Source organism: Zalophus californianus, chromosome 16, assembly GCF_009762305.2.
Source record: "Zalophus californianus isolate mZalCal1 chromosome 16, mZalCal1.pri.v2, whole genome shotgun sequence".
In the NCBI taxonomy this organism is placed as follows: Eukaryota; Metazoa; Chordata; class Mammalia; order Carnivora; family Otariidae; genus Zalophus; species Zalophus californianus.
In genome coordinates, this window is record NC_045610.1 from 17,727,366 (window position 1) to 17,749,486 (window position 22,121).

A 22,121-nucleotide genomic window follows, 5' to 3' on the forward strand; every position below is an offset into this window, starting at 1 on the left:
TCCTTTCAAGTGCTTTATTCTGCTACAGGACAGTCAAAATGAAGATATAAAGCTTTGTGGTTAGTTTAAATTATACACTCTGTAGATACTATACCAATTTTAAAAGTTACACATAGACCAACAGATGTCCATCAGTTCATCTGGATTGACCAGACACTCCAGCTGGATCGCTGAAAGCAAACTGGGCAAATGCGGAAAGAAAATCCACCTGTGCAATTTGTTTGCAGAGTTTACTGATGGGCACATTACACTCCTGGTCCATGATGGTTGCTGCTTTCTTCAGCAGAGCTATCGTTATAGGCTTCACGCCTCTGACCACCTCCCGAGCCCCGAGTGCTATCAAATTCTTGGAGCTCTATCTCCTCTGGGTCTCCAGTTATGTTTGGAACTTCTGGTCTAGATGGCAGAAGATCCTCTAGCTCAGAAAGCTTGTCTGGGTTGATCCAGTTGTTTTCAGGAAACTGCATATCAAACTTTATGTAGAGATCACCTTTTTCAAAGGGATTACGATACTGTGGCATTCCTTCCCCTCGAACTACACGGACACATCCTGGTTCAATTACTTTTCCGGGGGGGTATTTCACCACAATCTGACGTCCATCAAGGTGCTTAAATGTGAACTGAAATCCACATAGAGCTTCAAGTCCAATCTTATATGTCATGTGCAAGTCATTCCCATCTCTCTGGAACACCTCATGTTCCTTCTCTTGTAGCAAAAGAACATTGTCTCCTGGTTCCACTCCTGGGCCCTGATCTGCTTCCCCAGTGAATGTAATTCTCTGTCCATGTTTCATGACTTTGTCTACATGGACTTCAAGAATCTTGACTTCTTTAATCACCTTCTTCCCCTCACATTTTTTACAGCGGTCCTTTTCATTAATTACCTCTCCTTCTCCATTACAGTCAGAACACACAGACTGCATCTGTTGTACCATTCCTGGAGACAGCTGTCTGATCATGATGTGTACACCTCGACCCCGACAAGCACTACACTTCTGAACAGCTCCAGACTTTCCACCTTGGCCACTGCATGCTCTACAGAGTACATTCTTGCTAAGTTGTAGTTTGGTTGTCTTGCCATTACACAGATCTTCTAAAGACACTTTAAGGGGACGCATCATGTCTTCTCCTCTTCTTCTGCCATTTCGACTTCTACTCTGATTGCCCATGAAGCCGAACAATCCCCCACCAAAAATGTGAGAGAAAATATCATCCATGCCACCACCTCCACCGCTACCTTCCCGAAGACCTTGTTCTCCATATCTGTCATATAATTCACGCTTCTCAGGATTTGACAGTACTTCATATGCAAAACTGATTTCTTTGAATTTGTCACCAGCATTTGGATTCTTATCAGGATGGTATTCCTTGGCTTTCTGTATGCCTTCTTCAGCTCGTTCTCGCTGGCGCCGGGCGGGACGCCCAGGACGTCGTATAGCTTGGTGTCAGCCACGTTTGCCCTGGCGGCCGGCCTGGCAGCGCTTTCGGAAGAAGGTGACGGAGCGGACGGAGCGCAGCCAGGTTCACAGTGGCGGCGGCAGCAGCCTGGCCCATTTTTAAATAGGATTATTTGTTTTCTTATTGTTGAGTTTTAAGAGTTCTTCGTCTGTTTTGGATAACAGTCCTTTTCAGATGTGTCTTTTACAAATATTCTCTCCCAGTCTGTGGCTTGTGATCTCTTAGTATTGTCTTTTTCAGAGCAGAAGTTTTTGATTTTTAAGAAGTCCAGCTTATCAATTTTTTCTTTCATGAATCATGCCTCTCGTGTTGTATGTAAAAATCATCACCATGACATCAGCTCTAGCAACATTTTTCTAGATATGTCTCCTGAGGCAAGGGAAACAAAAGCAAAAATAAACTACTGGGATTACATCAAAATAAAAAGCTTCTGCACCGTGAAGGAAACAATCAACGAAACTAAAAGGCAACCTTCTGAATGGGAGAAGATATTTGCAAATGACATATCCAATAAAGGCTTAGTATCCAAACTACATAAAGAACTTACACAACTCAACATCAAAAAAAAAAAAAAACCATATAATCCAATTCAAAATTGGGAAGAAGACATAAACAGACATTTCTCCAAAGAAGACATCCAGATGACCAACAGACACATGAAAAGATGCTTGACATCACTCATCATCAGGGAAATGCTAATCAAAACCACAAGGAGATATCACCCCACACCTGCCAGAATGGCTAAAATCAACAACACAAGAAACAACAAGTGTTGGCCAGCATGTGGAGAAAAAGGAACGCTCGAGCACTGTTGGTGGGAATGCAAACCGGTGCAGCCACACTGGGAAACAGTATGGAGGTTTCTCAAAAAATTAAAGATAGAATTACCATATGATCCAGGAATTCCACTCCTGGTCTTTACCCAAAGAATATGAAACCACTAATTCGAAAAGATGTATGGACCCCTGTGTGTATTGCAGCATTATGTACAATAGCCAAACAATGGAAGCAGCCCAAGTGTCCATGGATAGATGAATGGATAAAGAAGAGGTGGTATGTATATACAATGGATTAAATTTTGCCATTTGCAACAACATGGATGGAGCTGGAGAGTACAATGGTAAGTGAAATAAATCAGCCAGAGAAAGACAAATACCATATGATTTCACTCGTATGTGAAATTTGAGAAACACAGCAAACAAACAAAGAAAAAAAGGGACAAACCAAGAAACAGACTTAACTATAGAGAACAAATGGATGGTTACCAGATTTGGGGGGGAATAGGTGAAGGCGATTAAGAGTACACTTATGAAGAGCACTGAGTAATGTACAGAATTATTGAATCAATATATTATACACCTAAAACTAAACAGAACACTGTATTTACATATACGGGAATTAAAAAAATTAAAAATTAAAAAAATCATCCCCTAACCCAAGGTCATCTGGGTTCCCACCTATGTTACTTTCTAGCAGTTTTGTAGTTTTGTGCTTTACATTTAGGTCTATGATCCATTTTAATTTTTGTAAAAGGTGTGAGGTCTATTTCTAGATTCATTTTCTTGACTGTGAATATCCAGTTGTTCCAGCACCATTTGTTGAAAAGACTAAACTCATTTAATTTTCAAAATAAGCTTTGAGACACACCCTGTTATTTATCCCCATTTTTCAGATAAGCAAACTGAGGCTTAGAGTGGTTTTATAAATCACCCAGGGCAACACAGCTAGTACTTGACAGGGATCTGAACCCAGGTAACCTGACCCCAGAGTCCATGCACTCAATCCCTATCTATAATAGTCTCTTTGTCATAGGTTTGTTGTGAGGACTGGAGATAGTGCTTAGCACATAGTAGGTGTTCAGGAAGCAGTAATGATAGCATGTCCAACCCAACCTGCAAGGTTTCACTCAATACCAGGTCTCAGAGCAACTTTATTTCACTCCTCCAGCCAAACCTGCCACCCATCATAGCACTATCTCCTCCTAGGGATGACAGCATGGTGTACCCTACTCACCACAGTCACAGCACACTTCCATGTGAGTCCCGCTGAGAGAGGCTGCATGTCTGATTTCTCAGTGTCCCCCAGAGTGCCGGGTGCTGCACTTGGCAGCCTCTCAGTAAAAGTCTGTTTAATTGAGTTTGTGTGGCCTGCTATTCCTTTATGCAAAATGCACATCCTGGGTGTGGTCTATTCCTCAGGATCTCTGAGCTCTTACTCAGCCCTTTGCTCCTGGGCCCCCCTGCTCCAACCTTCCCTGATCTGTCAGGTTGGGCCACCCCGGTCTACAGAAGTTCTCAGCTGGGCTAACTATGCAGAGGGCTGCCCTTCCTCCTGCACCACCACGCTCAGTTTCTCTCACATTCCAGGGTACCCCACTCCAGTAAGGACACTGCCTGTAGAAGTGTCTACCTCTCCATCTCCAAACTCAAGACAATAGCACCTATCTTGGAGGCCTGCTCTCTAAACACGTCTGGCCCCTCCCAGGAAGTCTAAAATCCCTTCTTGGTGAGAGCAGTTCACTGGATGTTTACAGGACATGACAACCAGGGGCAGACCTCCTTCCAAAAAAGCTACTAAAAGGGGTGCCTGGGTGGCTCAGTCGTTAAGCGTCTGCCTTCGGCTCAGGTCATGATCCCAGAGTCCTGGGATCGAGCCCCGCATCGAGCCCCGCATCGAGCCCCGCATCGAGCCCCGCATCGAGCCCCGCATCGAGCCCCGCATCGAGCCCCGCATCAGGCTCCCTGCTCCGCGGGAAGCCTGTTTCTTCCTCTCCCACTCCCCCTGCTTGTGTTCCCTCTCTCGCTGTGTCTCTCTGTCAAATAAATAAATAAAATCTTAAAAAAAATAAAAAGCTACTAAAAGGTGTTAATCTTAGCATTGTTGGTCTCCTTTTGGGAGTGAATGAATGCCCCTGAGGACTGTCTCCTGGGCCCTGGTACACCCCTCAGGCAGCCCCACTAAGGCAGGGCTCTCTCAGACCAAGCTACCACAAGCCCGTGTCCACCCTGGGGAGGACATTCTGCCTGTGTCACCTTGGACATGCAGGCAGTGCCTGCTTTGGACTGAGCCATCTGGCACCATACAGCAGCGCCCTGTGTCCGCCTCTGCAGAGCCACCCTGGGAAGATGTGACCAGCAAGACTCCAATGCTTCCTCCGGACAACACGGCCCTGGGCAGCACCCTCCTGGACACAGCCCACGGGGTCCAGTGCCGGCCCTGGAAGGAACCTGTTCTCCACAGGCGGGCACGGTGCCTGCCCTGGGCGTGCCCAGCGGCCTCCGGCGCCCCGTGCACACAGGAGCTCCAGGCGGGGCCTCTCGGACGCGGACAGAGGGCTCGCGGAGCGGCGCCGGTGCCCGCATGGCCCGTTCTGGAGGCGCGCCCAGCGGCTGCCAGGAAGGCCGGGCGTTTATCCCCGGAGCCGCCAGCAGGGAGCTCCCTTTCGGCTCGGCGCGCGCGGCTGCGGGGGGCGGCGCTGCCCTGCGCCGCGCTGCGCTCCAGCCCGGACCGGGCCGGGGCCGCTGGATGCCGCGTCTCCGCTTCTGCTGCCTGCCGGGCGGGCTCCGGCGGCCGGTGAGCGCGGGGCGGCGGGGGCGGCCGCTCGGGGACCGCCCGGGCCCGGGGAGGCGGGGGTGGGGGCGGCGGGGCGGGCTCGGGCCGGGAAGGCGGGAGGGCGGAGGGGCCCGCCGGCTCCTCCTCCCCCACTGTCCCCTGGAAGCGGCGGCCCGGACTCCCGGCTCCGGTCCCCGGCTGCGCGGCGGAGCTCGGCGCCCAGGAACCGGGGCCGACCGGGAGGGGCGGGGAGGGGAGCTCTGGCCGCCTTTGCCAGCTCGGGGGCGCGCGGAGGCAGGGCAGGGTGGCCCTCGGTTTGGGGGAGGGATTGAGGGCTTGGGGGAGCCCAGGTGGCCCCGAGCTGCGGGGTGGAGGCTGCAGCCTCCGGGATAGGGGGCTTCTCGGGGCCAGGCCCAGGCCCCCGCCCCCCAGTCCGAGCGAGCGAGCGAGCGAGGCTCTGAGGAAAGCAGCGGGGACAGCGAGCACCTCGGCCGAGCCCTTTATCCCTCCCAGCGGCTGCACCCTTTCACTGCCAGGCCGACAGCGGGCTCCTCTCAAAGGAGCAGCTGCTAGACGGCTGGCAAAACAATGGAGACCCCGCTTCCCCAGACCCCCTCCCCGGGCGCAGAAGATGGGGGTGAGTGAATGGTAGGTTTGGGGATTAGGGAGTGCTGGCTGTCCCCTGTGACTGGCTGCTCACCTCACCTTTCCCTGCAAAGGGGTGGGGTGTGTGTGGGAAGGTCGGACGGCCTGCCCCAGGCCTCTGGGAGAGACTGCCCTGATGCCCCGCCCTGCTAACCTGTCATGCCAGTTGTTTCGCCAATGGGAAGGGGAGGTGGTAAGGTTAGCTGCTCCCCACCGCCGTGTTGGGGGGGGAGCGGGGTGCTGCTTGGTACCAAGCATGGTGAGGAGTGGGTCATGTTCCTGGCTGAGATAAGGCCTGCAGGGGCATACCACACATTGGGGCTTTGTTGGGGGCAGGGAGGAGGGATGGGGATGTCACCCTTTTGCAAGGCACATGTGTCCTGCTGATTAGTTAGAAAGGCTGCCAGCCAGAATGAACTGGGCTGGGGGGATGGATGGGGGTGGGGGAAGGCAGACAGTCTGTTTTTTAAGTGGTAGTCCTTTTGCCTGGTCACTGGGCCAATGGGGCATGGGTTTGGCAGTGTCCTTTTGGTTTGTGTTTGTGTAGAGAGGCCCGGGACAATGCTTCCTGGGAGGAGCTCTCCTGCCTAGAGCCTTCCTGCCCTCAGATGGACCCCCAAAATTATGGAATCGGATTCCCTCCCCCGCTTCACCTGGCCAGTGAGTCAGGCTGGTTTGTGTGGGCTCATTTGTCCTTTGGAGCACCTGGCATGTCTCCCCCAAGGAGAGTGAACTGTCTGAAGTACGTATGCAAGTGAGTCCATGCTGGAAGGGAGGGAAGGTCAAGTTAAGAGCGAGATCACCTTAGCAAGACATTGAACCTAGGGGGTCAGGCTGCCTTTCCATATGCTTATGAGATCTGGAGCCCTTTTCTTGAGCAGGTTGGTTTCCTGTTGTCATGGCAATGGGCCAGGCCTTGTCTAGCTTTCCCCACCCTTTTGGTTCAGAAGCTACTTTCTATTTGGGGATATTGAAAGTTGCTCTCCTGAGGTCTCTGGCTTCCTGACAGACCTCACTGGCTCTTTGTCAATGGCCTGCCACCTCCTCAGCTTCCCCTCTGCCCTTTTGTGATGAGGACTTTCCAGGAAACATCCTCCTGGTTGCTGGACATGACTAATTATATATAGCCTCGGGTGGAGGTGTGCTTGTCCATTTGGGGTTGAGGACATTGGGGTTGGGGCCTCAATTCCAGGAAGACGATGGGGGACGCTATTGTGTTGGAGGGTGAGGGCAATGAGAAGGATCGCAGGTGGGGGTGGGAGGGATAGAATGCCGGTGGTCACTTCCTTTGAAAGCTTTGAACTTTGAACAGTTGATGACCTGGTGCCTGGCAGTTCTGAGTATCTAGTTTGTTTATGCTTCCTAGGCCTGGCTCAGGTGCCAGGGTGTGTGCCTGAGGGCTTCCTCGGGTGTCCCAGGCTCTCCTCAGGAGCCCTCACGTGGATTGTCCCCTTCCTGACTCCTGCCTGGTCCCTCAGCCTCACTCCCTGGCTGTCAGGGGCAGCCGGGCTATTGCCTGGAGCCCCCTTCCCCGGCCCAGCTTGAGGCTGCTCTTTAAGGGGTGCTTGTGTCTTCAGAAATTGGGCCTGAAACCTCCGGGGTCCCCCAGAGGCTGGTCCCCCAAGGTGGACGGGGTGGGGCAGAACTGAAAGGGAGAATCCACCCTACTCGGGTGGAGCAGGGAGTTGCTGGAACTCAGGAAACCTTGATCCGCACTTGGTGTGTCACAGGTCTCCAGAGCAGCAGGGCTGTTCTTGTTCCTTCAAACCCGAGATCTTTGCCCAGCCAGACGCCCCTCACCTGAAGTGGATGCCCCGGACTGGAACTCGATCATCCATGTGAGCTGGGTCCTGTTGGTGGCTCTGGGCCCCAGGCCTTATCCCAGGCTTCTCCCAGGTGTGATGGGTAAAGCTGAGGGGCTCTGTCTGGCCTGGTGTAGTTTAAAGGTTAGAGGGTGTGAGAGTGGTTCCCCCAGGACTGGGGCTGAGGGCTTGATGGGGCTTTGAAGTTCTTCTTTGGGTCAGGCTCCTGGGTGCTTTAAGATCTGTTCACTCTGCATCTCACTCCCCATCACCATTTGTCCCCTGAATTCGAGAGTTGGGTTGGGAGCTGGATTGGGAGGGGCGGGGAGCAGAACTGGAAAGCCTCCACTCCTCTCCCCACCTCACTTTCCTTGAGGTGGGAACTGTGTGGCTTATAAATTATCCGTATTCCCTTGATGGTTCAAATAGCTTACAGTCAGGCAGGAGTTTAAACCGTGGATTGAGGGTTTTGTTTTTTTTTTTAAGATTTTATTTATTTGACAGAGAGAGACACAGCGAGAGAGGGAACACAAGCAGGGGGAGTAGGAGAGGGAGAAGCAGGCTTCCCGTAGGGTAGGGAGCCCTATGCAGGGCTCCATCCCAGGACCCTGGGATCACTACCCAAGCCACAGGCAGACGCCCAATGACTGAGCCACTCAGGCGCCCCGTGGACTGAGGTTTTTAGAGGGCCCAGGGCCCTTTCTCTCTGCTAGGCACTTTACCATCACTTACAAGGGATTATTTTTATTATTCTCGGATATTCAGAGATGTTGGACGACGGGCTCAAGGTCACACAGAAAGTCAGAGGCAGAGTAGGATTAGAACCTGCAAATCAGCGTTGAGCAGAATACCTCTCCAGCAAAGGCAAGGGCTTGGGGCCAAGTCTGAACTCTCAGGTCCACGGAGGCTTAGAGAGGGGAGAGGACTTGCTCAAGGTCACACAGAAGGAGGGGGCAGTGTTAGCTGAGTTTAGCGCCCAGCCGGCTGCGGCAAACCCCAGCGTGGAGCCGAGGAGGTGCACGTGGAAGAGCAGCGGGGCACCTGGCCGCGCCGCTGGCACCTCTCCCGCTGTCGTTCCTCCCGGTCCCTGCGAGACCGCTGCGTTCCAGAGGAGACGGTATCGCGGCGGCAGGCGCCGCGGGGCTGCCTGGAAGTGCTCGGGGCCGCGGGTTCCGAGGGAGCGGGAGCCGGAGCCGGAGCCGGAGCCGGCGGGCGGGCCGGCTGATGTCATGTGAGAAGCGTGCAGTCGAAGCGAGCACACCTGGAGCCAGATAAGCTCCGTGTGACCTGGCAGTGAGTCACGGGGTGCTGCGGAGCTCTTAGCACGACCGGCCGGGAAGAGGCTCGGCGGCAGCGGCCAGTGTCACCCTGCGCCACTCGGTTGGGGGCACCTGCCCCCGCCTCCCGGCCGGGGCGAGCCAAGTACTGTGCGAGCCCCGCCGGGTCACCTTTGCAAGCCCTCCGTTGCGGGGCCGGCGCCGAAGAAAGGCCTCTGGGCTGTAGGAAACGGCCGCTTAGGGAGGTCAGAGGCCAAGGGGGAGAGGCCGGCTCTCTTGGGAAAGTATTTCCTTTGTATTTATTTGTGAGTGTGGTTTGGGAGTGGGGTGTGGGGGACTGACCCTTTTAAGTGTCCACCCACAGCAGCCAAGTCTGGGCGCCTTTCTTGGGATTCCAACGTTATAGTTTCCATTTCCTGGGGTTTCTGCTTTGCCAGCTGCAGGGTGACCCATTTAAATCTGTCCCCTCTTAAAGCCACAAGACACTAGTGAGATCTATTTTAACCAAGTCCCCCAAGTCACTGAAACTTTTCCGAGGCGTAAGATGGCAAGCCTTGAACTTCCCGTTGCAAATTTGGTTTATAGCCTTCACGCTAAATGGATTGTCAAGTCTTTCTTTTTTTCTTTTTCTTTCTTTTTAATCTTTAAAAATCGCAAACGTAACATATGCTGGGAAAAGGTTTAATCCCTAGGAAGTCTATTAGATAAAAAGCTAAAGTGGTACTACCCCTGCTTGCCCCAACTCCACGGAAACCACAGATAAAATTTGGTAATGAATATTATATACATGGATATATATTAAATACATGTTTATTATATATTTATAACATATTACATGAATACAATTTAATATAAATATATATTTTTTCCTGTGGGAAATAAAGAGCATACAGAAAAGTAGAAGAAATATTATACATAATCCCACTCTCTAAACCCCTCGGCCTAGATACACACACACCCCCCCCACCAGCTAAATATTCTCATTGTAAAAAGTTAGAACAATATAGATGAAACACAGATCTGCTATGACTCTTCTAAAATCCCTATCTCTTCCCCAAAGCATACATTTTTCTATGCATCTGGAAATATTGCACATACATGATGTGCACGGATATATATGCACACATATACATAGTTTAAAATATATATAATTATAAAAACTATATATTATCCGGCAACTTGGTTTTTTCACTTAACAATATAGTATTGAATCTTTCCAGGTGAGTATATACAAATCTCCTTCATTCTTTTTAATAACTGCCCAGTTCTATGATTTAGCTATTCCTCCAGTGACGGACCTTTATATTGACAGAGGTTTGCAATCACAAACAGTGATGCAAAGATTAGCCATGTTTATTGTGTGAACATATCTGTCGAGGTCCTGTATGTGGAATTGCCTAGTCTAAGAATATGTACATTTAAATATTTTCATAGATACCACCAGTTTGCCCTCCTCATACCAATTTATGCTCCCAGCAACACACATGAGCTACCCTGCTTCCTATCTTCTATTTGATTGATGTTATTAATAATGGTAGTTTTTACTAAACTGCTAAGTGGACAACAGTATACCTCTGTGTTCTTTCATGTGTCTGCGGATGACTGAGGCTGCAAACCTGTTCTTGTCTGTTGGCCATTCGTATTTCTGCAGCTAAGAATTGCCTGCAGTTAGTCTTGGCAATAGGTACATGGGGCCTCTGGACTTGAGCCAATGTGATCCAGCCTGACCATGTGCTCACAGAATTGCCTTCACTTCTTTGGGCTGTACTTTGCATATACAAAGGTTCTCTCCAGCATTAAGATTTTATGTTTGGACTTATTTTAGTCACACTTGGGCTAAGGTACACACTTTGTGTACCGTATGCCGTCCACTGTCCCATTTAGATGGTAAGAATGTGCCCTGCTGCGACTGAGTACCGTTCTTGAGGGCCTGCTCTGGGCTAGGTGTCATATGGAGGGCTTATAGACCAATTTCATTTAGTCCCCATGCCTTATGTGGTAGGTGCTGTTATTATCCCCATTTTACAAATGGGAAAACAGAGGCACAGAGGTATGAAGTGACTTTCCCAAGATTGCATAGCTATTACCTCTGATTTGGTCCTAGGTTTGCTACCTGACATCTGAAGCCGAAGCTCTTTCATTAGTTTCATTTATCTTTATTTATTTAATTTACTTTTTTGAGGTAGGGGAGAGGCAGAGGGAGAGAGAGAACCTCAAGCAGGTTCCACACCCTGAGACAACGGGGCTCCATCCCACGACTCTGAGATCATGACCTGAGCCAAAATCAAGAGTCAGACACTTAACCAACTGAGCCACCCAGACATCAGCATATCTTGCCTCAAATACTTTAGTATATACATATATCATTAACCAGACTTCAGTATTTGTTTACAGTTCTTTTTTCTTTTGAGTGAATATTTCACACAAATCTTATGTGCGCTATTTGATAACTGTTGACAAACGTATACACCTGTCAATCCAACTCCCTATCAAGATAATGTAATATGAACATCACTCCAGAAAGTTCCCTCATGCCCTTTTTCAGGCAATTCCCACCCCTACCCCCGTCCTCACCATCCAGAGGTAATCCGTGTTCTGATTTTTTTCACCTAGCTTAGTTTTATCTGTACACATCTTCCTCGGCTTACCTCCTTCCTGCTAAACCCATCGTAACTTGAAAATACCATAAGTTGAAAATGCATTTAATACACCTAACCTACCGACCATCATAGGTTAGCCTAGCCTACTTTAAATGTGCTCAGAACACTAATATTAGCCTACAGTTGGGCAAAATCACCTAGCACAAAGCCCATTTTATGATTAAGTATTGAGTATCTCATGCAATTGATCGCACACTGTGCATGCAGAAAGTGAAGACAGAATGGTATAGCCTGGGTATAGAATAGCTGTAAGTGTATCAGTTGTTTACCCTTGTGATCGTGTGGCTTGCCGCCACTGCCTAGTGTCACAGGAGAGCCTCTTACTGCATATTGCTAGGTCAGGAAAAGATCCAAATTCAAAATGTGAAGTATGAGTTATACTGAATGCAAATTGCTTTCACATATGCATATCGTGAAGTCAAAAAAATTGTTAAGTTGAACCATTGTAAGGCAGGGACCGTCTGTACTAGAACTTCATATAAATAGTACCTTACCAGTATGGTACTCTGTTGTCAAAGCCTTCTTTGGCTGTCACTTGACATAATGTTTTTGAGATTCATCCCTGTTGTGTGTATCAGTAGTTGTTTCCTTTTTCTTGCCAAGTAGTATTCCATTCTATGAGTATGTAAATTGTTTCTCCCGTTGATGAACTGATAGATGCATATTTGAGTCAAACGGTCTTTGCCCTCAAGACGCTTTCTGTCTTAAAGTAATAAGGCATCTGAGTTGACCAAGTCGATTGTAGTTTGCTCTGATTTGGGGAGCAGCAGGGTCAAGATGATGTAGGTACATACCCTAATTTATATACATACCTTTCCTCCACGTACAATTAGGAAAGGCCTCCTGGAGTAGGGTGAGGGGAGAAAGGCAGAGAAGGAGGTCAGAAAACTGTAAGGTTCCCTTCACTGGAGAGGGTAAGAGATGAATGAATGAAGAGCGCAGAATGAAGAGTGGGAAAGTGCTAATGTCATTGCTGCTAGAGTCTTTGGACCTGAGGACAGGAGATGCTGAAAGGTCCAAGGTCTACGGGAAGGTGATGGAGCCCCGTGCCCGGCAGAGTGGGCTCTGAGGAGCAGAGGAACAGCAACACCTGTACCAGGGTCTGACCCTGGACAGCGAAGTTGCAGGTGGCTCCAGACAGGTGGCACAGGAGAAAACCCAGGTCACAGCCAGGCAGTTGTAGGGATGACAGTGGGGAAGGGGTACCTTGTGAGCTGTGTGCATGGCTTTGGCAGGACAGGGGTGCTGAGGGGAGGGCTGAAATGGACAGCCTCCGAAGGCTCCAGGGTTGGGATGAGAGGGGTAACTTTGGCAGAAAGTTAATAAATAACTTGTGTCCACAAGAGACTTAGATATTTGGAATTTTCGAGCTAGAAGAGCCGTAGATCATCCAGTCCAACCTTGAGCAAAGTGACGGGCTCAAGGTCCCGTAGCGATTTGTTGGCAGATCCAGGCCTAGATAGCGGACCCACTAACCTTGCTGGCCAGTGGCTGCCCTCCTCCCCCATGCTGTTGCTGTAGCAGTGACTGCGTGTGGTTCCTGCCTGCCTCAATGGCAGTGAGGGGCAAGCCTTGGCCAAGACAGGGATTTCCATGAAATTACTTCTCAGGAACCTTTCCAGCCCAAAGATTCTAGAATTCTGGGGCCTGTTTTCCGTTGATACTGCTCAGATGTCTAGCCCCCGGCAAAGAGCCAGGATTGGGTAAGGATTGCAGAGTAAGAACTGAAGACCAAAAGAGGTGTCTTGGTGGGATAGCGTGGTAGGCAGTTGGGTCGTCATGGTTGGGCTGAGGCTGAGGCCAAGAGACTCAGTTGTCCCCTTCCAGTCCCCAGGGTGGGTTTCTTTCTTCATTTCCCATACAGCTGCCTTTGGAGCCATCTTCTAAATCAGCCCCCTTTTAAATACATAGAGAGAGAGAGAGAGAGAGAGAGAAAATGCGAGCATGGGGGCAGGGTAGGTAGGGGGAGAGGGAGAGAGAGAATCTTAAGCAGACCCTGTGTTGAGCCTGGAGCCTGACACAGAACTCCATCCCACAACCCTGAGATCATGACCTGAGCCACAATCAAGAGTCGGACGCTTAACCGACTGAGCCACCCAGGCGCCCCTAAATCAGCCTTTTAAGACAGTGCAGGAAGTGATGGGTGAGGGCGGTGACCACCAGAAGATCCCACGTCCTGGTATATGGTAGGTCTGTGCCACACCCCATCAATATTCAGGAGGAGAGAGAGAGAGAGAGAGACTCCCCAGGTCAAAATAGAGCCCTGAAGAGAGGAGGCCTGCTGTCAGGTTCTCCCCCACCCCAAATCAGTCCTGAGTCAGCTGGACGGGGCTGCCCCTGGCTTCACACTTCTTGGACCCTACATTTCCTGTCTGCCTACTCCCAGGTACTGTGAATGGAGCATTTTGAACCAAAAAGTTCGGAGGGAACTTTGTTTTACTAGGTAGAAATGGGTCAGAAGGGGCAAGGGGTGCCTGTTAGGTCCACAGGGAGCTAGTAACTGGGCCAGATTCCCCACCTCTTTGGATATGCTCTATAATTAAAGATTTCTCTAGAATTGCACTGCCCAGTTCAATAGCCAGTAGCTGTTGAATACTTGAAATGTAGTTAGTCTGAATTAAGATGTGCTCTGAGTGTAAAAATCACACTGGATTTTTATGCAGACTTCATATGGAAAAGAGAATGTAAAATATCTCAATATTTTTCATGTAGATTACACGACAATATCTTGGATCTATTTATGTGAAAATATATCATTAAAGCTAATTTCACCTGTTTCTTTTTACCTTTTTTAGTGTGGCTGCTAGAAAATTTTAAATCACACCTAAGCCTTGAATTGTATTTCTGTGAAGAGCACTGCTCTAGGAAGGATACACTGATCTCTCAGGAGCCCCGTGGGTCAGGGTGCTGGGCGGGGAGGAGGCGATTAGTCAGGGCCACCAGGACCCTTGGGAGTTCCTGGCCTTGATGTCTTCCTAGGCATTGTATTGGGGCCAGGGGTCCCTCTCAGTAGGTTGGGGAGCCTGGAGGGCCTTGCTTGGTCATGGCGGTGGGGTACACGGGGAAGTCCTCTCCAGGGCCTCGCAAAAGGTCGTTGCTGGAAGGAGTGAGCTTGTCGGTCCTGTGTCTCGAACTCAGAGGGGGAGGACTTCTTGGAGAGAGAAGAAATTGCACTTAATTTCTAATTAGGTGGTATGGCCTACTTCTGCTCCTTGTTCCCTGCTGGTTAGAACTTGTTCCCTGGCTTGAACCCCACCCCCGCCGGGTCTTTCTCAGTCCTGTCCCCAAGTGGGTGAGCGCTGGGGTGGGAGTAGGCTGGCACCGTGGGTGCAGGCGCCCCGGACCTCGCTTGTCTCTCACGCTGCCACAACTTTCTTCCCGAGGCTATATTTAGTTGTTGGTCTGGGGAAAAGGATATGAGTTTAGGATCCTGTTTATCCAGCAGACCCCACCCCCACCTCTCAGCTGTCTGTCCTCTGTTCAGTCTGGAACTTTCCCTTCCCTCCCTGCTTCACTTGGGGCCCCAGGGCCCCAGAGAGGAAACAGTATTTGCCGGCGCTGAGCCGTGGGACAACAACATATACTTAATTTTCTGTGCCCTGTTTTCTCATTTGTAGAGATAATGACACCTGCCTTGCAGGGATGCCGTGGGGCGCAAACAAGAGTGTGGGTAACGCGCGTGGCAAGTGGAAATCACGAAAATGAGGGTTGATGCCTTGAGGTCTTCTGCCAGGCAGTGGCTAAGGCTGCTTCTGTGTCCCTTTCCTTCTTCCTGTGTGTGGAATCTTTTTTTTTTTTTGACAGAGAGAGAGACAGCGAGAGGGGGAACACAAGCAGGGGGAGCGGGAGAGGGAAAAGCAGGCTTTCGCAGAGCAGGGAGCCCGATGCGGGGCTCCATCCCAGGACCCTGGGATCATGACCTGAGCCGAAGGCAGACGCTTAACGACTGAGCCACCCAGGCGCCCCCTGTGTGTTGAGTCTTAAGTCAGGCTCCGGGTCGGCTTGATGGCACCCTCCTGCCAGGAGGTCAGAGCTCCCAGGAGCCACCGCGGTGCACACCTGTCAGGGATGAAAGGCGATGACAGACTTTGGAGTCTGCGCTTTTACAACCTTATCGAAACCTCAGGTTTCCTTATTTGTAAAATGGGGGTAATCACAGACCTTCCCATAGCAGTGCTATGAGGATTAACTTAACAGAGATGGTATTGTATCAAGCCGAGCACCTGGCACAGAGTAAGCCCCCTCTCAGTGAAGGGGAGCTGCGCTCATTCGTTGGCCTTGTCTGGCCTGGAGACACAGGAAGAGGCTCTGCTCGAATCATCTTTCTCTCTCTCTGCTTCTGTTTGCAGCAGCGAGGCGGGGTACGACGAGGGCCCTGTGCTAAGCACCCGTGATCCTCCGGGGGTGCCCCCCCCAAAAGCAGTACCCCACCATGTTTAACCTAATGAAGAAAGATAAGGACAAAGATGGTGGGCGGAAGGAGAAGAAGGAGAAGAAGGAGAAGAAGGAGCGAATGTCGGCGGCGGAGCTGCGGAGCCTGGAGGAGATGAGCCTGCGTCGCGGCTTCTTCAATCTGAACCGCTCCTCCAAGCGTGAGTCCAAGACACGCCTGGAAATCTCCAACCCCATCCCCATCAAGGTGGCCAGTGGCTCCGACCTGCACCTGACCGACATCGACTCCGACAGCAACAGGGGCAGTGTCATCCTGGACTCGGGCCACCTGAGCACCGCCAGCTCGAGCGATGACCTCAAGGGCGAGGAAGGCAGCTTCCGCGGCTCTGTGCTGCAGCGGGCAGCCAAGTTCGGCTCCCTGGCCAAGCAGAACTCACAGATGATTGTCAAACGCTTCTCCTTCTCCCAGCGGAGCCGGGATGAGAGCGCCTCAGAAACCTCCACCCCCTCCGAGCACTCTGCGGCGCCATCCCCGCAGGTGGAGGTGAGGACTCTCGAGGGACAGCTGGTGCAGCATCCTGGCTCAGGCCTCCCTCGGCCAGGGCCCCGCTCCCGAGTCCCTGAGCTGGTGACTAAAAGGTTCCCGGCTGACCTGCGCTTGCCCCCCGTGGTGCCCTTGCCGCCGCCCGCCCTCCGGGAGCTGGAGCTGCAGCGGAGGCCCACTGGAGACTTCGGCTTCTCCTTGCGCCGCACGACCATGCTGGATCGGGGCCCCGAGGGCCAGGTCTACCGGAGGGTGGTTCACTTCGCTGAGCCCGGCGCGGGCACCAAGGACGTGGCCCTGGGGTTGGTGCCAGGTGACCGTCTGGTGGAGATTAATGGGCACAACGTGGAGAGCAAGTCCAGGGATGAGATCGTGGAGATGATCCGGCAGTCTGGGGACAGCGTGCGGCTCAAGGTGCAACCCATTCCAGAGCTCAGTGAGCTGAGCCGGAGCTGGTTGCGGAGTGGCGACGGACCCCGCAGGGAGCCAGCCGATGTGAGTGTCCCCCTGGGCAGCTGGGTGGGAGCAGGGGTTGGGAATCGTGCTTGGGTAGATGAATGGGGCACCCTGGAGCGGAGAAGTCGCGCCACTCCTTGGCCCCAGGGACACATGGCCTGGCCTGCTGGGAGGAGCGACCTTAGCATGGGGTGGTCCATGGTGATACAGGCTTCAGGATACAAGGGTGAAGGGTTTGGGCACCATGTTTCCTGAGCCCTAAATCGGGGCACGGAGGCTGATGCGTGCCACTTCAGATGAGAGGCAGTCTGGACTACTAGTCCAGCCCGACATCTGGACTAAACTAGAGAATTACCATGTTATTTAGACTTGAAAGAAAAAAATGAATTATTTCAAATCAGGGCTGTCGTGGAACATCTGGGCTGTGAGGCCATTTTGCTAGCTCTTGGGTAAGATGACTTCGGACATCCTCTTGCCCTTGAATGAGGAGTTGACTAGGGGGTAAGGTTGCAGAGATAAGCAGGGGCCAGATCATGGAGGACCTTGTAAGTCATGATAGGGGTTTAGATTTTCGTCCCAGTGAAATGGGACCATTGTAGGGTTTGAAGCGGGGGAGTGACTGGACCTGATTTATACAGATCACCTGGGCTCTAAGAGTCTTTATTACCTCTCCTGGGGGAAGAAAACACCTGGAAACGTAACGTATCTAGCCTACAGAAATAGTAAGACCTGACTGTCCCTGAGACCCCAGCTGTTATCCTGCGCACACAAAACGGCAGTGGGAGGGGTGACCTAGGAGCAGAGAAGGTTTAGATTCTATGTATGAGAGGGTCTCCAGGGGAACAGTGATCTCTAACCCCAGGGGTCTTTTGATAGGGTGGCAACGTATCAGTTTGGAATGTTCCACCTGGAGACAGAACATGAAGGACAGGTTGGCCTCTGGCCATCCCTGTCTCCTAGCTGTGGGTTTTAGGATTGCAGAGATCTGGCCCAGTGCATAGCCTGGCCAGCACCTTTCAGCGCTAAGTGGCCAGCCAGATGTGTCAAAGTCAGAAGTGGGAGGAAATGCTAAGGAAGCAGGCAGAGTCCTGGTGCTAGCTTTCTCCCCAGGAGGGGAAGTGGATGCTCAGATGGCGGCTCAGCCTAGCAGCATGGAGGGCCTGGAGGGCCTGGAGGGCCTGGGAGTGTCAGGGTCAGAGTCTGGCAGGAAGCACTGGCAGTGGGTTCCAGACCTTCCTTTACCCTGAGACCAGTGGAGGTCAGGCAGTTTTGCTAGTCAGGAAGGGGTAGTGAGTGGGAGGGAGCCTGGTATGGAATCCAGGGCAGGACCTGGACTCATTTATTCCAGAAACTCACATAAAGTACCTACTGCATGTCAGTCACCGGGGTAGACTGAGCTCAGGGAACCACAGTGTGGAGGGGGTGGTCTTTATCTCAGAGCCAAAACCTATCCTATGTTGCCATGTCTGTCTACTTTCTCCCAAGCTAATGTTATTTTTAACAGATGGAATTTTCTTCTTCAAGAATGAATCCCCTGGGGGGGGGGCGGTTGTTGCCAGCTCCCCGCTGAACCACAGCACAGGCCTCTGTGGGGCCCTGGGCCTGGCATCCCAGATGCTAATTCGTTTTCTCTTTATAGCCTAGGGATCATCCTGGCATCTCATATTTCTCTGTGGGCCACTCTCCCTTCGCAACAGGCTGCTGCCCCTCTATCCCTGGGGAAGGGGATGGTTCAGCTTTGGAGGTGCCGGTAGAGTCCACATTCCAGCTGGGACTGGTATCCCTTAAGATGCTGGCTTGCTTTAGCCCCCGTGGGGCAAGCCCAGTGGTGCCCAGAGGACTTCTTCCCCAGGCTGATGCCTGGGGGGTCTGGCAGGGGACACAGAGCAAGCTCCAACCTCATGAGTCTCCAAGAGCCATCCGAGAGAACAGTGAGAAGCATAGGGCTGCAGAAGCCCCGCATCTTTTCCTCCCTGGCAGGTGGCAGGGACTCAGGCCACAGCAGAGAGGAGCAGACTGGGCCCGGCATCCTGGCCTCCTGGGACAGACCCGGGGCTGGTGTGGGAGCGCCGAGGCCTCTACCACAGCTCTCTTCCTCCATCTCCTCCTCTTCTTCCCACTCCCACTCCGGCTTCTTTTCTTGGCAGCAGTTCTCAGCTCAGTCCCATGCCAAGAAGAGTCTTCCCACTTCCTCGAGGCTCCTGGGCGGGGTACCCTGACAACTCTGGCCCCACGAGGATGGCTCCTGGCGGCCACCCTGCCCGTCAGGTCATCCATCAACTGTGTCCACACATTGCCTGTCCCCAGGGAGCTCTGAGGGAACCGGCTGGCCATCTCTTCTCTCTGCACACGGATGGAGACCAGGCCTCGTGGCTCCTCTCCGTGGCCTGTTCAGAAGGCCCCAGGGAGAGACAGCCCCTTGCATTTCCTTCTCACATGATGTGCGTCCAGAATGCGTGGCTCACACCTTCATGTGTCCCTGTAGCTGCTAGCAAGATTCCGCCGGGAGTAGGGGTGAGCCACAGTAGGGAGATAGACATGGAGCCCCAGTAGAAAGTGGGAGAAGCAGCTCTTCTTCTGCTATCTTCTATTCCACTCCACTCATTAAACAGACATTTGTTGAGCACCAACTGTGTGCTAGGTCCTGGGAGCCAGCAGTGAGCAGGATATAGCCCCAGCCCCTGGGAACTCATAGTCTAGCAGAAGAGATGGTCCAATAGCGGATGATGACAGTGCCATTTGAGGAGCTCCCCAACAGGGGCCAGTATGGGGTCCCAGGGAGCACAGAGGAGGGACTGGAAGTCCAGCCTTGGGAGTGATCACAGGGAGAGCTGCTGTCTGGGTGGGAGATGAATGCAGGGGAGGCAGGAGGAAGGGGAAGGCTGTGAGAGACACAGACCAAGACCTGGAGGTTGGAGAGAGAATGACACATTGTGGGGGAGGGGGGTAAAGCTGGGGGGACAGTGCATGGGGAATGAGGATTGAGAGAAGCAGCAGAAGAGACCAGCAGGGGACAGGTCACGAAGGCCCTTGTGAGCCATTCTAAGGAATGTAAACTTCAAAGGGCACGAAACCGTTTTAATCAGGGAGTGATAGGACCAGATTTTAGAAAATCTCTGGCTGCTCGTGGAGAATGCTGCTGGCTGTAGCAAGGGCCGCCGTGGGGAAAATAGTGAGGGCCCTGTCGTTGTCATCCTAGTGGAATGGAGGCGCACACTTGAGTAGAGCCGTGGAGATGGGGAGAGATTTCAGACGTGCCTGACTAGTGTGGGGGATGGAGGAGAGGAGAGCCAAGTGGGCTGTCAGCTTTGCAGGAAGATGCTAAGTTCCTTCCTTGGCTCCTCAGGGAAAGTGTTTTAGGGTATTTGGCTTTGGATCATTTACTCTTAAATTGTCTAAAGGCAAAGCGTTCCCTCAGTCTGGTGAGATGAAAGGGGGTGTTGGTACAGACGAGGATCTTAAAACCCCAGTTGGATCAAAATTCCTTTCTCCCGCTCCATGAAGCTAAGTGGGAAAGTCAAGGGCCCACTGAGAAGGACGAGGGCCTGGGAGAGAAGAGAGCCAGTCCCTTCCATTTGTATCCTCAGCGGGCCCATCGCAGGGAGTAAGGGTGTAGAATGTTTCTGCCAAGCTCGGAAAAGCCCACCTGCTAACCCCTGGCTGATGTGCTTGTCCCTCTGCCGCCAAGAGCTGGCCTGCAGGGGAGCTCCACCCAGAAAGCTCCGCTTCCCTGAGCTTCTGAAGTTGTGGTGGGAGGGGTGAGGTGGGGGTTTCCAGGAAGGCACCCACCCCCTGCCAGTCAGGCCTGCTTCCTCGGGCTCTATGTGGAGCCGTCAGGCCTTTCCCAGAGATCTGTGATACAGTTTCTTCTCCCTTTGGACCGTGGGGTTTGTACTCAAAGGCTCTAGGTCTGTGACGTTCCTGAAGAGGTTGTCATGTCCGTAGACTTGCGTAAACCACCTTTCGTAGATTTCGGTAGGTAGTCAATGCCAAGGATGATGATTTGTACCTTTCCCTCTGCCCCGTCTCTAAAGGCATCCAGGGAAGGTAATTTTGCTGCTTCCTTAATTAACCCACCCTGATGTGCTTTCCCACCGTTGCTCCTGGTAAGGTTTTCTTTCCAAGGGGAACTCACGATGCTTTTGTTCCGACCCTTTCCCTGTAGCCCTGTCCTCAGAGACAGCCAGGAAGACCTGGCATGCTGGGCGCTCCCTAGCTCTTCCCAGCATCTCGGGCCCGCAGATGGGACACCAGTGGCCTGAAAGGAGACTGGCGGGTTGGGGTTGCCTGCATCTGGGAGAAGGGCGGGGGCCCCTAGGCCAGGAAGCCCTAGACCCCTGGACAGAAGCTGTATGAGCCTCACCAACCTCGTCCCCGGGCCCCTGGGAACTTTCAGGAGTGGGATCTGCGGGATTTCACGGAGAGACAGAAAATTGACCTGTTCCAGGTCTGCCAGGCCAGCTTCTGAGCAATGGGCTTCCCCTGGGGCTTCTGGCGATGGTGGAGCTGCTGGGTGCTGCCTGGGCTCAGTGTTCTAGAACACCTCTGTTCCTAATGGTAACTCCCGATGATCCTTGGAGGGGGTTTTGGGGTTTTGTTTGTTTGAAACAGAAAATTCTTACTTCATTTTTTCCAAAGCTTTGGGCACTTCTGATATCAGTGTCACTGTGTGAGATCTTTGACCTGGGGGCTCAGGGTAGAACCCAAACTCAGTTCTTTTGGTGATGAGGTGGCCCGTGGGGAGGTGTTGAGGGCGTGAGAGCTGGTGGGTGAAAGGTCTTTGGGAGCATTTTGGGGGTTATCTATCCTGGATTAGTGGGGTGCATGGGACCAGCAGGGCAGCATGGTGGACGGGGTCATTTCTATTCCACTAGGTCTCCCTTCTCTGTCCTCAGTGGCACGTTCTGCCTTCTTCCTGATGAGCTGCTAGACAGACGGCAGCCCCAGAGTGCCCTGGCCACCCAGTCCGTGGGTGGTGGGCACGGTGCCCAGGCCACATTGAGCTGGGTGTGGGTACATGTCATGGTCATTGGTTGTTTTCGCAGGCACCGCTTGGAGCCCTGGTGTGGGGGCAGGGCCTTGGTTTGAGGTGGCCTGCCCTGGCCCCTTCCTGCTCCGGAGAGGCCCCCTGGGGCCCACCCTGCTACCCGTGGCCACCCCGTCCTCTGCTCCCTTCTAATCTCTTATTTACATTGAAATGGTTCTGGAAAATACCAGATATGCAAACACCCAGACTGGGGGTGGGTGAGGAGTGGGGTGAAGGGGGGTGTGTGGCGGGTGGGAGCACAAGTATTTTAAAAATGCTGCAGATCTCTACAGCGTTTCCCAGAAACCA

The 22,121-nt window shown here is 52.3% G+C and overlaps 1 protein-coding gene and 1 pseudogene across 15 annotated transcripts in view; one reads left to right on the top strand and one right to left on the bottom strand.

Annotated features, from left to right (window-relative positions):
- Positions 1 to 230: 230 nt before the first annotated feature.
- LOC113939104 lies at positions 231 to 8,688 on the bottom strand (annotated as a pseudogene).
- Positions 4,887 to 22,121, top strand: part of MYO18A (myosin XVIIIA) — a 94,937-nt gene continuing 77,702 nt past the window's right edge. For 4 of the 15 annotated variants that reach the window (XM_027624723.2, XM_035724447.1, XM_027624725.2 and 1 more), the window contains exons 1-2: positions 4,887 to 5,031; positions 15,744 to 16,825. In XM_027624723.2, coding sequence (XP_027480524.1) covers positions 15,827 to 16,825 — 999 coding nt within the window. In that variant the 5' untranslated portion in view covers positions 4,887 to 5,031; positions 15,744 to 15,826. Of the gene's footprint in view, positions 5,032 to 5,247; positions 5,659 to 6,210; positions 6,398 to 7,385; positions 7,494 to 15,743; positions 16,826 to 22,121 lie in introns of those variants that run through there. The other 11 variants (XM_027624739.2, XM_027624738.2, XM_027624740.2 and 8 more) reach the window with 5 other exon arrangements.